The 18,263-nt window shown below is 49.0% G+C and overlaps 1 protein-coding gene across 1 annotated transcript in view; it reads right to left on the bottom strand.

Moving 5' to 3' along the window:
* LOC142259103 (uncharacterized) overlaps positions 1-18,263 on the bottom strand; it is a 157,878-nt gene that overhangs the window by 25,196 nt on the left and 114,419 nt on the right. The window contains 2 exon segments of the mRNA XM_075331616.1: positions 2,170-3,526; positions 6,584-6,695. Of these exon segments, the coding sequence (XP_075187731.1) occupies positions 2,170-3,526; positions 6,584-6,695 (1,469 nt within the window).

An 18,263-nucleotide genomic window follows, 5' to 3' on the forward strand; every position in this document is an offset into this window, starting at 1 on the left:
TTGCTAATAGTTTATCTATTTTATTGGAAAGTTTGTAGTATGTCGCTTGCGTCCATCTTAGTGCTCGCTCCGTTTTTGTTGTCAACAAAGTTTGTAGTTGAAATGTAATATCTGCTATACGTTTGGTAAGATGGATAGTGGGATATGATTGCTTTGCTGCCTCTAAGGCGGGCTTTGCACGTTGCGACATTGCACGTGCGATGTCGGTGGGGTCAAATCGAAAGTGACGCACATCCGGCGTCGCAGTCGATATCGCAACGTGCAAATCCTTTTTGATACGATGAACGAGCGCAAAAGCGTCGTTATCGTATCATCGCTGCAGCCTCCGACATTTCCATAATGCCGGTGCTGTGACAGGTGCGATGTTGTTCCTCGCTCCAGCGGCAGCACACATCGCTGTGTATGAAGCCGCAGGAGCGAGGAACTTCACCTTACCTGCCGCCGGCTGCAATGAGAAGGACGGAGGTGGGCGGGATGTTTACATCCTGCTCATCTCCGCCCCTCCGCTTCAATTGGCCGCCTGCCGTGTGACGTCACTGTGACGCCGCACGACCCGCCCCCTAAGGAAGGAGGCGGGTCGCCGGCCAGAGGGACGTCGCACGGCAGGTATGTGCGTGTAAAGCTGCCGTAGCGATAATAATCGCTACGGCAACTTTCACTATATATCGAACGTGCGACGGGGGCGGGACTATCGCTGCAGCATCGGTAACACATTGTTACTGATGTCGCAGCGTGCAAAGCCCGCCTAACTCTAGCAAGGTAATTTCCAGCTCTCTCTGAGCGGCAGTTCTGTGTTTTTTTTTTTTTGAGGCATTCTTGATAAAGGATCCCATGATATATATTTTGTGATGATAAGCACTATTAAAAGGGAAAGTCATCAAACACATTGTGCTACAAACTATTGTGTAAAAGTCACTCATTTTGTGCAACATACCTTAGTTGTTCAAACATTTTGTGACTTTTGACATTTTTTATTCTGAAATGTAAGAGAAGTTTAGTGAAAGAGGGTGGTGACGGAAGCGGTCAGACAGATTCACAATACTTGTTGCCCTTTTAGAATATGTGATTTTGCCTATTGTACTTTTTTTTACTTTTACTAATTGTTAACCAATTCCTGTAATTTTTGTACTTTAAGACACATCGCCCCTCCCCCCAAAAAAAATGTGTAGGAAGGGGGGTTGTCTCATAGTCCGAATGCTCCTGGCTGTGGCTGGAGGAGTGGTAGTGCAGGAGTGAATCACAGGAGGCAGGAACCAGCGCTGGGGCTAACAGTGTGCCTGCTAATAACAAAAGTGAATATTCACTGCTCCTCACTCCCATAATCCCGTCTACCTCTAGACACTGAATCGAGGGGTGTGTGGCATTATGGGCGTGGGGAGCAGTGACTATTACTTCTTTTTAATAATTCACTTGTCCCCAAGCCAATAATCCCAGGTGTCGGGAGCAGTGAATATTCCGGCAGCTGATATCTGCGTGTAACTGCAGGTGCATGGCAGTGATGTCATGCGATGTGCCGCTTATACACTGAATTCACTTGCCAACATCAAAGACAACACCACACACTGGGGGAGCAGAGGGATGGTGAGTATAAGCATTTTTTTTTATTTCTGCAGTGTGATGAGGGATATTTATACCAGGATGAGCCCAGGATGAAGGCCATATATACCAGGATGGGAGAAAGATGAGGAACATATATACCAGGAAGAACGAAATATGCACCAAAATCAGAGACACATAACTGGAAGGGCCTCGGGATGGGGGATAATAGTACAGAATTGGGGGATATTACCCCCATAACAGTGTCAGCAGCAGATTCCCCACCCCCCATAACAGTGCATCATGACTACGTTTTTTGCTACAATCTTTTTCCTATTTTCCTCCTCTAAAACCTAAGTGCATCTTATAATCATAATAATACAGTAAGTTTGAAAAGAAAGAAAATGGTGCATTCCCTGACGAAGTCTTACTTGAGCAATTGACTTTTCAATAAAACCCTTTTACTCACAGTACATCATGATGCCTTCTCCCATGTGACTCATCTGACAACAGGACCTGAGTAATGATAAAAACATTTGCCAAATTCCAAATGCAAGAATGGCTCCTCTACTGTGTGGGTTTTCTCATGGTCGACAAGAATTGATTTACCAATTAAACATTTCAAATATTCACAACATGAAAAAGGTTCCTTCTCTGTGTTGCCTCTTCAGATGTTTAACGAGATCTGATTTCTGAGAATAACATTTTCCACATTCAGAACATGAAAATGGTTTATCCCCTGTGTGAAGTTTTCCATGGTCAATAAGAGTTGATTTCCTAGTAAAACATTTACCACATTCCAGGCATGAAAATGGCTTCTCCCCTGTATGAGATCTTTGATGCTTAACAAGCTCTGATTTCTGAATAAAACATTTCCCACATTCTGAACATGAAAATGGCTTCTCCCCTGTGTGACATCTTTGATGTACAACAAGTTCTGATTTCCAGTTAAAACATTTCCCACACTTTGAACATGAAAATGGCTTCACCCCTGTGTGATTGTTCTGATGTCTAACAAGGTCTGATTTCTGAATAAAACATTTCCCACATTCTGAACATGAAAACGGCTTAATCTCTGTGTGATTTTTCTGATGTCTAACAAGGTCTGATTTCTGAATAAAACATTTCCCACACTCTGAACATGAAAATGACTTCTCCCCTGTGTGAGATCTTTGATGGCGAACAAGTTCTGAATTCCAAATAAAACATTTCCCACACTCTGAACATGAAAATGGCTTATCCCCTGTGTGAGATCTTTGATGTCTAACCAGAGCTGATTTCCGAATAAAACATTTCCCACATTCTGAACATGAAAATGGCTTCTCCCCTGTGTGAGATCTTTGATGCTGAAAAAGTTGTGCTTTCTGACTAAACCATTTCCCACATTCTGAACATGAAAATGGCTTCTTCCCTGTGTGAGATCTTTGATGCTGAAAACGTTGTGATTTCTGACTAAAACATTTCCCACACTCTGAACATGAAAATGGCTTCTCCCCTGTGTGATATCTTTGATGGTCAATAAGTTCTGAATTCCAAATAAAACATTTCCCACACTCTGAACATGAAAATGGCTTCTCCCCTGTGTGAGATCTTTGATGTCTAACCAGAGCTGATTTCCGAATAAAACTTTTCCCACATTCTGAACATGAAAATGGCTTCTCCCCTGTGTGAGATCTTTGGTGCTGAACAAGTTGTGATTTCTGAATAAAACATTTCCCACACTCTGGACATGAAAATGGTTTCTCCCTTGTAGGAGCAGTTTCATATTCCACATCCCTACTGTAACTTTTATTTTGCTGACAATTCTGTAATGAATCAGAATTTTGGACTTGTATGAAAAGATTAGATGATAGAGCTTTCTGAGGAAGGACTGGAGGTATATCTGGGACAACAGCATGCTCTTCATATGTATCATGTGTGACACTTTGATTGTCTGTTTCAAATTCTGAAGATAATAGATTTCCATACGAACTCAAAATACAGTAATCTCCTAAAAATAAATACAATGTTATTAGTTTTTAATATCTTGAAAGCAAATTTATTTTTTTAAACCATAACAGAAATTAAATGAGGAAAAAATGTATTCTGAATCTGTTGTCCAATTTTGACATCTTCAGGTCCCGTTACGCGCTACGATTTATCTGACGATATGTCGTCAGGGTCACGGTTTTCGCGACGTACTTCCGTCGTCGTTGTGTGTGACACCTATGAGCGACTCCGAACGATCTTAAAAATAGCAAAAACAGTTGATCGTTGACACGTCGTTCAGTTTCAAACTATTGTTCGTCGTTTCAAACAACATCGTTAGTGTGTCCGTCATCAGCGACGCGGGCGTGTCGTTACGAGCAATGCTCCATGCCTCCTCCGCTCTGATTGGTGGTACCAACTGCGTTCTGATTTGGCAGGCATGCTTGATAAGGCGGACACAAATATATGCCTCTGTCATTGCCGGAATTGTTGGGAGGATTGCTGTGTGACGGTGTCCACACGACCGCAATAGTCAAACAATATATCGCTGAACGATGTAGCGTCGTTTGTGAGATGGGTACGTGTGACTGCTAAAAATCGACCTATGAGCGATCTCGGCAAATCGTAGCAATGATCTGGGCGCGTCACATCGCTAACGAGATCGCTAGCAATATCGTTGTGTGTAAAGCGGCCTTAAGAGTTACATCTTCGTTAATGCGGATCTTCCATTTCTAGCACCAGTTCTCTGGAATGTGCTATAGTAAATAATCTGATTGATTGTCACAATGTGACTGCAGGATAATGAGGGACAGGGGGCTCCTATACTGTCCCTCACGCTAGGGGACACTAACCTATTCCTAACCACTGAATTACCCCTGAAGATGGAGATGCCAGAGTCCCGTGCCTTACTAGTCTCCTGAAGAGATCTAATCTGTTATCCCCCCGGGAAAGGAATGGGCAGGAGTATGATGGAAACACAGATTAAGAAAGACGGGAAACACAGATTAAGACAGACAGGACACATTGCAAAGTCACAGAAATAAACAGTGAGAGACTAAGGAGAAAAGCAAGAGCTGGAAGGCAGCAACAAAAAGACAACAAGGCTTAACACCACAACAGCTTACAGCAATAGTACACAACAATAACCCGTACATCTCGATCACAACACCTCACCAGACAAGTATAGGTAACCTATAGTTGGCATTAATGAGATAGTCCAGCCAGCATATACAGAAGGGAAGCGAATGATACTTTCCCCTTTACAGCATGTGATCAAAGACATTAACAAGCAGCTCAGCAGAGAATAACTCTTACTAGCCTGCCCAAGCCTGTGGTTTGACACCTGCATCTCCCTGGGCTGCTCACAGACATCAGAGAAGTTAGCAGGCAGAGTGTAGTTTCCACAGATCCTGATGCCGCCATGACAGTTGTCTTACCCTGCAAACATCTCCTTGTTACATTGATCCACAACATAGACAATTTCAAAGATGGTTTTTTCGAAGACGAAAATAAAATAGTTACAGATGCCAGATATACAGTGTGTCCACCCATATCCTGTTCACCGCAATTAACTTGTGAATGGCGGCAGCTATAGGCATAGAAGTGGTGTCTAGGTATGCCCTACAACTTTGTAATTCACTTTTTTTCTCTATCTCGTTCCAATTTCATAATAAAAATGCTAACTCCGTTGTTTTCAACCAGGTGGCGCTATAGGTGGTTTCATATACCCAGAAAACACTTTTATGCCTAAAGCTGCCACCGTTCTCAAGTTAATGGCGGTGGACAGGATATGGGTGGACACACTGTATAATGGGGTTTTCCGGGACTGTAACGTTGATGGCCCATCCTTAGGCTTTGTAACCAATCCGGTAGCAGGTTCTTGCGGTCTATGCAGATAAACATTAGAGCTCCAACTCATCAAGACTGGCGATGGACACTGAAAAATTACATCATGGATTGGAGTGAGATTTCTGGCATAGGGAACACTGCATTTTGTTATGAATTAGAGAAGCGGTGGCATCACACCCTTCTTCTGGCCAAGCTCTGCCCATTTTGACAAAGCTGGTTAAAATTGGCGTGAAACCTCCAAAAGTTGCACAATTTTTTTTAAAACTCTGTGCTGCACACATTTTTTTGAGAAATTTCAAAGTGGTTTATGCCATAATTGCTTTGATGAATCAGGGTGTAAAATCTTCTTCTGTAGGTGTCTCCATTCCTTCCAGGGTAGTTTGCCAGTAATTCACACTCTCTAAAGCAATAATTTAATTACATCTTTTTTGGTAGTTGTAAACCTTTGCATTTCAGTGTGCAGCTGTAACTCTGCCTATTTTGGCAAAGCTGGTTAAAATTTGCATGAACACACACACACACACACACACACACACACACACACACACACACACACACACACACACACACACACCAGCCTATCGCCTCTTTATTTTTAGACTTCTGTAATTAAGAGACCTTATATCACATGATGTGATGTTAAAAAGGTCCTTAAGCAGTCCTAAAATCGGTATATAAACACTGGGGGACCTAGATGAATGGGGGTTCTGTGAAACTGTCCAGTTTGCTCTCCCTTTCCATTAATACCAGTCCTGCATGCCAGCCTTTATTTTGTTCAATTTAGACTCCTGCAATGATGAGACCTTTGGTTACATCATGTCACATGACTTTGAAGTCATCAAAGGTCCTTAAACAATCAACCTTAGAATACAACTGATGGGGACCCGAAGAGAGTTGGGTTCCTGAGAAATTGCGCAGTTTAACTCCTCCTAACGCTGGCTCTGACTGTAACTAGGGCTTATGTTTGGAGTAGGGCTTATATTTCATTCTCCAAAAATCCCATAAAATCATGCTAGGGCTTATTTTTGGTGTAGGCCGTATTTTTGGGGAAACAGAGTATTCGTGAACCCTCTGCAGGTCTTTGAGTTGCCTTCATAACAACATAGAGAAGACACTAGAAACAAACAGCAGAAGAAGCAAAGAAAATACAGCTGAAAAAAACACAGAGCAGAAAGTCTAAAAATGTAAACACAAAATTAGTGCAGAAAGTGCATGAGTAGATATCTCTTACTGGATAGATCTGGAGGAAACACATCCTGAGGAACATCGGGATCTTCTTGTTTACAGTCCTGTGGGAGAAGAGGACGGGGACATCTCTCTGGTGTTGTCCTCTTACTGGATAGACCTGGAGGAGACACATACAGGGACTGAATTCATTCCTTACTTACAGATAATTATAGGCCGTGTGTATTTAGTCCTGTCTATTACCTGGTGATGTGAGGGGCTGGGGATCCTCCATCATGACGTCCTTGTACAGATCTTTGTGTCCTTCTAAATACTCCCACTCCTCCATGGAGAAATAGACGGTGACGTCCTGACACCTTATAGGAACCTGACACATACAATGATAACGTCACCCCCGATCCCTTCATAGCGTTACTGTATAATGTCCCAGCATTCCCAGCAGTGTCACCTCTCCAGTCAGCAGTTCAATCATCTTGTAGGTGAGTTCTAGGATCTTCTGCCCATTGATGCCCTCATGTATCGGGGGGTGAGGTGGAGGCCCCGTGATTGGGCTCAGGGGTCTTCCCCATCCCTCAGACACAGGGTTCTGACAGCGCTCACTAGAGGTCTTCTTCACTACTGTGTAATCCTGGTTATGGAGAGACACAGTAATAAATCTCACTCCAGACATTTCCAGAGTCCTCACCTCTCCAGTTCTGTCCATCTGTTATTCCCATAGATAAGAATGATGTAATGTGACGTCATCAGAATCTCTCACCTCTCCAGTAAGCCGGAAGAGGATCTCTAGGGTGAGGTGTAATATCCTCTCCGCCATCTTGTCCCTGTCCATATCCATCCTTCACGGGGCAATCAGGAGAATTCTGTTATATAGAAGATCTCCACTGAGAGGATTTGATATTATAAGGACCTGAATGGGAAGGAGATGAGCAGATGATATGGAAAATTAATTCAGATACGGGAGGTGAGATATCATTTTATAGCCATATAAATACAATGAAAAGTGATCAATTATTCATATTGTACCTAGAATGGGATCAATGAAAATGTTGGCTCATCAAGAAAAAAACAATTCCTCACTCAACTCCATTGATGCAAAAATACCACTAGAGATGAGTGAAACTGAATTTTGGCTATCAGTACAAACTCCGACTTTTCCAAGAAAACTAAGTTCGAGTTCAGAGTTCGGGGGCTTTATGAATGTAAACCACTCTCGGAGTATCGCGGTACTCGGGTACGCTCGGTGCTCAACCCAGTGTGAGTTACCTGCAGGGTTTGATCGGCTTGCACTGGGGGTAACAACAGAATGATCGGATGTAGTGTGCACAAGCAAAAAAAAAATGGAAAAAACCCACCCTCCCCCAGAAGTGATCTGTTTATGGCTGCATGTGGGTGGAGACGTGAACTGCCCAATTAACCCTAAAAAGCATATGTGAGGCTCTGATCTATCAGGTCGTCACAGGGTGTTGTGCAATCTGCCCCTCTCTACAGTATCCACACCTCCTTCTTTATGGATCCTGGTCCTTTGGAGTTGCTAACAGCTTAGCCAATCAAAATCCTAGAAACACTTTATACCGTACCCACCAGACACACCATTGGGGGGCCTGAAGGGAATAGGGCTGCCCAGATAGGGTGTTGGTGAGGAGAAAGTGACACTTAGAAGAAAGTGTCAAACGGAAGTGGAAGGAGAAGGAGGTGGAGGTGACTCTCTGAGAGGGAGAGGTCACCGGCCTGGAGCAGGGCTCCTGAAGTTACTAGGTGGCAGACGTTGGTCTGGGCCTGGTAGGAGCTGGAACCCCGGTCGCAGGGGAACATGTCAAGGGGCACGGACTGCCGAGGAGGGCAGCCGGCAGCCTTGAGCCATCACTGGGCAGGGGCCAGGGCATGACGAGGTATGTGGACCCTAGGCCGGGAAGTAGCTTCACGCGTTCAGGTAATTTGCCAGACAGTGGTGAAGACTTCAAGATTCATCCCCAACCCACTCCAAAACCGGGGTACTAGCACATCGATGGGGTAGGACTTTCCCAATACAGTCCAAAGAAATCCTACGCGTGAACCCTGAGAGCAAGCTCACTCCGTTAGCCATACGGGTGAGCGGGATCCGAAAAGTTTTATGCTTTAAGCCCGCTTTACACGCTACAATATATCTTATGATGTGTCGGCGGGGTCACGTCGTAAGTGACGCACATCCGGCATCGTAAGGTACATTGTAGTGTGTGACAGGTACGTGCGATTGCGATTGAACCTTAAAACGTTCATCACATGCATGTCGTTCAATTCCTAAAAATTGAACGTCAGATTGTTCATCGTACCCGGGGTAGCACACGATGAATGATGAACAGATCTTACCTGCGTCCAGCTGCTCCCGGCCAGCAATGCGGAAGGAAGGAGGTGGGCGGGATATTTACGTACCATTCATCTCAGCCCCTCCGCTTCTATTGGCTGGATGCCACGTGACGTCGATGTGACGCCGAATGTCCCTCCCACTCCAGGAAGTGGACGTTCGAAGTGTGATGGGGGTTAATCGTTTGTGCGGCACATTCAACAAATTGAATGTACCGCACATACGATGGGGGCGGTTAAGATCGCATACGATATCGTATGCGAAATCGTAACATGTAAAGCAGGCTTAACTGTCCAACTAGAGGAAATCAAGTGCCAAGGAAAGGCCACAGGCTTACAGCAACACCAAGGGCACGGACCCAAGCGTGCTCCCTCCAAGCTGCAGTGGTGCTCAGAATTCTGGTTTACAAGCTGTCTGTGTTATTATTCCTGGACTGAGTGAGTACACTGAAAGCCCCCTTTTCCTCTACTCAATGGCACCCCAATCACCAACAATCCAACGGGCCCCGGGGCACAAACCCCCTACCCACGGAGGGGTTAAACATCCTGCTGCTCCACCATCGCCACCGGGCTCCCCAACAGTAGCAGTGGTCTCCCCCATTACCACGCACCGTGGGTGGCATCACGAGCTTACACATCTCCCCTGTACATATCTCCCCCTCTCTTCTTTAATTCAAGTGTCCGCGCGAACCCCCGGGTCCGGAGACCCCTTGAGCCACCGCGGCTCTGGATCCGAGCGGCTCGGCCGCTGGAATGGGGGCGGTACACTTTCGAAAAACCTGGCGTCACGAACAGGATACAAGCAGGACCCACTTACCTGGGTGACGTGCGCCTTAAAAGCCGAAAACTGCGAGTCAAGATTCTGTTTCCCGCCAATTCTGCCATTTTCTGGCATTTTTTCACGCCAAAACGCCATCTTCCCCAAGAAAGCATGCAAAGCCTAAGCCCCGCCCTTCGTCTTCCCAGTGAGGCCGTAACCGGAAGTTCCCAGAGGGCCACGGTCAGCAAGGGAGTGCTGCGAAAAGGCCAAGGTGGCGCGCGGAGATGTCGGTTCCAGACGATTGGAGTGTGGCGGTGCTGCCTCCGCCCGACCAGGGTAATGATGGCGCATCGTACGCCGCTCCAGTCGCAAGAGGCAGCGGCACCGGGACCTGAAGCAGTTGTCCCCATAATGCCGATAACATTGCCGTATGTATGCCTGGCTCCCACAGTATGACGGCAGATCAGATGCGCTGCAAGGATTTAAGAGGAAAATCTGTAACGTTCTGGATATGTATGCCTTAAATGGGCGGCAGCGGGCCTCGGTGGTACTGGGACAGCTGACCGATGCTGCCGAGCTAGAAGTGGAGATGTGGACTGAAGCAGACCGGACATCAGTGACCACCATTTTCAGGAGACTGGGAGCTGCATTTGAAACCCGCACAGAAGCGGAGCTGAGAATGAGGTTCTACAGCTGCAAGCAACGGCCCCAGGATAGTGTGACGCCCTGGACTAGCCAGGTAGTCACAGGTAGGCCCTTGCACAAACACCCGTGCCCTAAAAAGGTGTCATCAGCCACCCTTAAAACCCTAGTCACCTCCCTCAGGATTTGATGTTCACACCAGGGGGGCAGAGCCAGGTGGTTGGCCATGAACACTGAGGAGTTCACAGCTCCTGAGGCAGGAAAAACAGATTAGTTTGAGGAGTGGAGGAGTGAAGTACAAGTGCAGAGGCAGACTGTGCCCAAGTCTGCCCCAGTCTAACTCCGGGTGTCTGGCTCGGAGCCCAGTCACCTCTGGCTAGGAGGCAGACGGTGGCCTCAGCCTGCAGGAGCCGGGAAGACAGCTCGGTGGAACCGTAAGGGACCGGGGACAGGATAGTGGCTCGCCGGTACCGAACCGGGGAACCGTCTGGAAACTGGAGCACAAAGGGGGTACTCAGACCCTGAAACGCGGTCCCGTTTTAAACATAGACAAGGCCGAGAACTTGCAGACCACCCAATAACTTTTGGGCTTTGTAAAAAGCCCCTGGAACACCTTTCATGTCTACGGTTTCCGGAGAGGCTGGTTGGACGAAGGGCCTGCTGTAGAGTCGGCCGAGGTCCCGTCACCATGGCAACCGGTGACAACCCTCCGGGTCCAGGGGTCCCCTGGACGTGGGACCTCTGAGAGACTGCCGGGTATGGAACTTTGTACCCGGCCCGTTGTGGGCAATACCCGGACCCGGACCCGATTCCTGGACTGGGGAAGAGGGGTGCTGACCTGTTCTTAGAGGCAGCATCAAGGGGTAGGTTTGCTTGGGTGGGCAAATGAAAGGACCCGTTCCCATTTAATAAAAATGTTTTATGTTTGCAACGTTAAAGTAACATGCCCCCCGTAAGGGATGATTTCCACACTTGCTTATAATGTAAATAATGTTATTATACTTGTATCTGTTTTTCCCGTTTATCTTTTGCAGTTACAACAAAAATAAACCGGTGGTGGTCGGACAGCCCGCGGACGGTCTGTATTAAACCAAGGGGGAATGTGACGCCCTGGACTAGCCAGATAGTCACAGGTAGGCCCTTGCACAAACACCCGTGCCCTAAAAAGGTGTCATCAGCCACTCTTAAAACCCTAATCACCTCCCTCAGGATTTGATGTTCACACCAGGGGGGTGGAGCCAGGCGGTTGGCCACACCCACCGAGGAGTTCACAGCTCCTGAGGCAGGAAAAACAGTTAGATTAGTTTGAGGAGTGGAGGAGTGAAGTACAAGTGCAGAGGCAGACCTGTGCCCAAGTTTGCCCCAGTCTAAGGGCGGCTTTGCACGTTGCAACATCGCGCGTGCGATGTCGGTGGGGTCAAATTGAAAGTGACGCACATCCGGCGTCACTTTCGACATCGTTGTGTGTAAATTCTAGATGATACGATTAACGAGCTCAAAGGTGTCGTTATCGTATCATCGGTGCAGGCTCCGACTTTTCTATAATTACGCTGCCGCGACAGGTACGATGTTGTTCGTCGTTCCTGCGGCAGCACACATCGCTGTGTGTTACGCCGCAGGAGCGAAGAACATCACCTTACCTGCCGCCGCCGGCTATGCGGAAGGAAGGAGGTGGGCGGGATGTTTAAATCCTGCTCATCTCCGTCCCTCCGCCGCTATTGGCCGCCTGCCGTGTGACGTCGCTATGACGCCGCACGACCCGCCCCCTTGGGAAGGAGGTGGGTCGCCGGCCAGAGCGACGGTTGCAGGGCAGGTGAGTGCATGTGAAGCTGGCATAGCGATAATTTTCGCTACGCCAGCTATCACAAGATATCGTACCTGCGACGGGGGCGGGGACTATCGCGTGCGACATCGCAGCATCGGCTTGCGATGTCGCAACGTGCAAAGCCCGCCTAACTCCGGGTCTCTGGGTCGGAGCCCAGTCACCTCTGGCTAGGAGGCAGATGGTGGCCTCAGCCTGCAGGAGTCGGGAAGATGGCTCGGTGGAACTATAAGGGACCGGGACAGGGTAGTGGCCTGCCGGTACCGAACCAGGAAACCGACTGGAAACTGGAGCACAAAGGGGGGTACTCAGACCCTGAAACGCGGTCCCGAAACTACCGGATCCCGTTAATTAACTGATTGAGGTCTGGACTTTAGGTCCTTTCCCACCCAAGTCCCCACTGAAGACAACAGCCCACCGAAAAGGGATAAAAAGCCACCGCTCAGGCTAAGAGATCCAAAGGGCCAGCGTCTGCGGGCAAACGGGCTCTCCCGACACATAATCCCGTGGAGCGGGCTCCCGTTGCTGAAGCACGGGTTGTCCATAGCTACACAGAAGGTGCAGGAGAAAGGCGGAGACCACCAGCCCGCCTGGGGGACCAGACGCAGCCGGCTGCGGGCACCGACCACCATCTTTTTGGTTTACCAGAGACTCTTGTGCATCTGTAATAGTGAGTACAACTGTGCCCTCAGGCCACGCATCGCCCTGCACCGCCAAGCACCGATAACTCACACCAAACGGGTCCAGGGGCCATCTCCCCTGCCCACGGAGGGGTTAACACCAAAGCTGCACAACATCTCCCCCGGGGTCCTAGTGAACAGCAGCGGTGGTGTCCACATTCAGCACAACCCGTCGGTGGCGTCACGAACTCTAACAACAAACACCATGGCCCCAGCCTTAACCCTAAACCCCCTTCAAAGCGCCAGCCCCTTTCAGAGCGAAGTAACTCCCGGTCCGGAGGCGCTCGAGCCACCGACAAACGAGTCCGGATCCGAGCGGCTCGGCTGCAGCCGAGCGCGGGGCAGTACAATAACATCCGAGATTACGCCTTGAGATTGCAAGCAGCGCTGCGGACCCTGAGACTGACCAACGATATCGGAGAGCCGGAAGGGAACAAGATGCTAGTGGAGCAGTTCCTAAAAGGCCTCGGGTCGGTGGAGGACCGCAAGCAGCTCCAGCTATGGGCTTTGGAGCACCCTGCTTTGCACTTTGCTATCCTGAAAGAACGGGCAATCCAGGCCCTACAGCCCCCAGAGGCTCCTGACTCCCCACTCCTGGCTTGGCAGGCCGATGCCTCCCCAGCACAAGTAAAGCCCTCTGCCCTGGCCCTGCCTGCAACGACTCCCTTAACAGCAACTCGGAGAGTAGTACCCGATTTATCTACCCAAGTGCAACAACTAAGGACGTCGCCTGGATTCTGGAAGCCATGCAACTGAAGTCAAAGACCATCCCGTCGAGAGAGATCCAACTGGCGGATTGCCCAGAGGACGTCCCCTCGATGAGAAAGCGGACCTCAGCGTACAGAGAACGAGGCAGTGACCGGTATGATCCACCTGTTTGTTATAAATGTAACAAGACCGGCCACTACGCACGAAGCTGTCCTTTAAACGGGCAGCCCCTGGGGCCAAGGGCCAATCCCCAGGAATAAATTGCCAAGGCCCAGCAGACTGGAGAGAGCGGTATGTCAGGGGACGGCCCATCGTCTCTATTACATTGGATGGGATCCCTACCTCTGCACTTCTTGACACCGGCTCACAGGTAACAACTATCCCTTATGTACTCTATAAGAAGTTCTGACTTGATGATGACTTGATGCCCCCAGACGACGGTTTGACCATCTATGCTGTCAACGGGTTACCTGTGACTCAAATTGGGTTCAAGGAGGTGACTGTAAAAGTGGGCCGAGTAGAATTAGTCAGACAAGGCCTGATAGTATTACAAAATGACCCTAGTGATCAGAACCCGAAGATCATTTTAGGAACAAATGTCATTGAGAATTGCATGGGTGAAGTGTTGTTTTTGCTTCAACAGCTGTCTGAGACTGAAGGAGCAGGGAGACAGAGGGTCCTGCAACGTGAGATCCGAGCTCTCCTGCAGCGACAACAGGTAAATCTCTCTGGAGGTGAGATAGGTGGTGTACGGGTAATGGATGCAACCCCCCTAGTAGTGCCCCCACAAAGTGAAATGTTGATATGGTGCAGAGCAGCTATAGACTCCCGGGGACAGGGTTACCAAGCAGTGGTAGAACCCCTACACTCAGAACATTGGCCCACTGTGTTCACGGCCAGATGGGTAGTGGATGTCCAGAAGGGGAGGGTGCCCGTGCGCGTGCTAAACTATGGGGAAGAGGAGGCCACATTGCCCCTCTATGCCATCACAGCCAAGCTGTTTACAGTAAATGCAGATGACATTCATGCAACAGGGTCTTCAGGCGAGCAAAGTCAACATCCTGGCGCTGATCCCCAGGGTCCAGTAGAGAAGGGGTGTCAGGAGCTACATGTGGGCACCGACTCTACACCCGCACATCACAAACAAGGGGTCTACAGGGTGGTCAAGGAATATGAGCAGGTCTTTAGCAAGCACCCATTGGATTTTGGGTGAATTAAGGGGGTACAACACCACATACCCACTGGCACACACCCACCTATCAAAGAAAGGTACAGGCCTATACCACCTGCCCATTATCAATGTGCCAAGGACATGCTCAGAAGTATGAAAGAAGCAGGAGTGATCCGTGATAGCTGCAGTCCGTGGGCCGCCCCACTGGTGCTGGTAAAGAAGAAGGATGGGACCATGAGGATGTGCGTAGATTACCACCAGATTAACAAGATTACCCATAAAGATGCCTACCCTCTGCCCCGCATTGAGGAGTCATTAGCCGCTCTAAAGTCCCAACGTACTTTTCCACCCTTGACCTTACCAGCGGGTACTGGCAGGTTGCAGTTGCTGAGGAAGACCGGGAGAAGATCGCCTTTGCTACCCCGATGGATCTATGTGAGTTTAATAGTATGCCATTCGAGCTGTGCAATACATCCGGGACATTCCAGAGGTTAATGGAGTGCTGTTTGGGCCATTGTAACTTTGAAACCGTCTTGCTGTATCTGGACGACGTTATTGTTTACTCCAAGACCTACGAAGCACACTTGGAGCATCTGGCCGAGGTGTTTGAGGCTCTGTTCCTTGTACGGAATGAAGCTCAAGCCGTCCAAGTGTCACTTGTTGAAACCGAAGGTGCAGTACTTGGGGCATGTGGTGAGTGCTGAAGGTGTGGCCCCGGACCCCGAAAAGATCACAGCCATCCAGAATTGGCCACGGCCCACTACAGTCAGAGAAGTGCAACAGTTACTAGGCCTGATGGTGTACTACCGGAGGTTCGTGAAGGGGTATACCCAAATGGCGGCCCCCTTGCAGAATCTCCTGGTGGGCCAGGCTGCACACGGTAAATCCTTGGGGCCTCCGTTCAAATGGGCGCGGAACAAGAAGATTCTTTCAAGAGGATGAAGTCCGCCCTTACCGGGGAAGAAATCTTGGCTCATCCCGATTATGGCCTCCCCTTCGTGTTGTACACTGATGCCAGCAATGTAGGGCTGGGAGCTGTTTTGTCCCAAGTACAGAAGGGCAAAGAAAAGGTGATTGCTTATGCCAGCCGGAAGCTAAGACCTACGGAAAGAAATCCAAAGAATTATAGCTGCTTCTAATTGGAATTTCTGGCACTAGTCTTGGCGGTAACTGTACAGTCCAAACATTACCTTGCTGCTGCTAAGTTCACGTTGTACACTGATAATCCATTGACTCATTTGGATACAGCAAAGTTGGGGGCTTTGGAGCAACGATGGGTCGCACGACTGGCCAACTACGATTTCGTTATTAAGTACAGAACTAGCCATAAGAACACTAATGCAGACGCCCTATCCCGGATGCCTCACTTGTCCAATGATGGTGGAAATGAAGAGGACCTGGAAGAGGTCGAGCTACCTGCATTCCACCAGCCTCCATGGGAGGAACAATCCAGATCCAGTGCCCAACAACAAGAGATGACCTGTAATCCGTTGCCCCACAATGGCTGGCTGGAGGCTCAGGATCGAGACCCAGCGATTAAGTTAGTCAAAGTACTGCTGACCAGACCTGATGCCCGTCTTGGACCAGTCGCTCCAGAAGAGGCCAAGAAGTTGTGGCAAGATCGGAGTCGGCTTTACCTGCATCAAGGTAAATTGTGCAGAAGTCGGACCAACCCCAAGACTCATGAGAGAATCTGCCAGATCATGGTCCCTAAAGGCTGCTTTACACGAGACGATCTATTGTGCGATAGATCGTCGGGGTCACGGTTTTGTGACGCACATCCGGTGTCGCTTGCGACGTCGGCCTGTGTGACACCTCCTAGCGACGCAGTATCGCTCAAAAATCGTGAGTCGTGTACTCGTCACTAGGTTTCATAAAATCGTTTATGAAACATGGCGCCGGTTGTTCATCGTTTCCGTGGTATCACACGTTGCTCCGTGCATCGCTTACCTGCTTCCCGCGGCTCCCGCCGGCTATGTGGAAGGAAGGAGGTGGGCGGGATGTTTACATCCCGCTCATCTCTGCCCCTCCGCTTCTATTGGCCGGTGGCTGTGTGACGTCGCTGTGACGCCGAATGTCCCTCCCCATTCAGGAAGTGGACGTTCGCCGCCCACAGTGAGGTCGCTCAGCAGGTAAGTACGTGTGACGCGGGTCTCACAACTTTGTGTGACACGGGCAGCGATTTGCCCGTGACACACAAATGACGGGGGCGGGTACGATCGATCGTGAAATTGCACGATCAGTTGTCCCGTGTAAAGCAGGCTTAAGTCAAATGTCCCAGTGGTGCTGGAGGCATATCATGACGGAGCCGGGCACTTCGGGTGGAAGAAGCTGGAGATGTTGCTGAGAAGCCGTTTCTACTGGATAGGAATGAGAGACTCCATAGAAGCCTGGTGTAGAAATTGCAGTCCCTGCGCCTTGAGAAGACGAGATGGCACTAGCTAGTGTGCACCCCTCCAACCGATTGACACTAAACAACCTCTAGAGATTGTGGCTCTGGACCATGTTAAATTGACCTCCAGCAGATGTGTGTACACGTATGCGCTCACGATAGTTGATCACTACTCCTGCTTCCTGGTGGTGGTGCCCGTGAAGGATTTGACTGCCAACACAGCAGCAAAGGTGTTCCAGGCCCATTTCTGTAGGCCGCATGGGTATCCCGACCGAGTTTTGACGGACCAGGGTCCTGCGTTTGAAGCCGAGATTTTTCAAGAGTTCTGCAGCCTATATGGGTGCAAGAAGATCCGCACCACACCTTACCACGCACAGACAAATGGGATGTGCGAGAAGATGAATCATCTGGTAATTAATTTGCTGAAAACCCTCCCTCTTGAAGAACGGAATCGGTGGCCCGAAAAGCTGCCAGATTTGGTTGACATTTATAATAACATTCCAGTAGGATTGACCAAGTGTACCCCAGCCTACCTGATGAGAGCCCGCCTGGAAGACTCCCGGTAGATCTAGAGATGGAGGTAGAGTTGCCTGAAACTTACGCATCCGGAGAAGATTGGTACTCACGTCGCCAAGCTCTGTACAAACAGATCCAGATGTACGTTGAAGAAAGTTTGGATCAGACCTGGGAGCGGCAAGAGAGGAATTTTAATAAGCAAGCTAAGGCAGCCCCCTTCGCCCCTGGTCAAATTGTATTAAAAAGAAAGAGGAAACAACACAAGTTGGAAGACCAGTGGGAGAAAGAGCCGTATGTGATACAGTTGTCCAATTTCGATAATCAGAAGACTTGTTTGATTAGCAAAGACGATGGACGAACTACAGCTACGGTGTCCAGAGACCACCTGAAGAAGTGCCCAGAACCTTTGAAAAGAGCAGAAGAGCCTCAGTCCCAGTCTCCAGTGGTGGAAAGAAGGAAGAAGGTGATCCACACGATCCTGGGTGATTTTCCAGAAAATTGGCCGATGCAGAATGGAGCACTAATAGTCCCTGTGTTAACATTCCCACAACCTGTGGAAGAACCAGAGCAGGAAAGGCTTACTGACACTGCATCCACTCCAGCATCTAGAGTATCACCAGTCCCCTTGACACGTACACGTAGGATCCTGCCAGTTACACCTAGCATGGAGGGAGAGGGACGTGTAGAGGGTATGG

Source organism: Anomaloglossus baeobatrachus (genome assembly GCF_048569485.1).
Source record: "Anomaloglossus baeobatrachus isolate aAnoBae1 chromosome 5 unlocalized genomic scaffold, aAnoBae1.hap1 SUPER_5_unloc_27, whole genome shotgun sequence".
In the NCBI taxonomy this organism is placed as follows: domain Eukaryota; kingdom Metazoa; phylum Chordata; class Amphibia; order Anura; family Aromobatidae; genus Anomaloglossus; species Anomaloglossus baeobatrachus.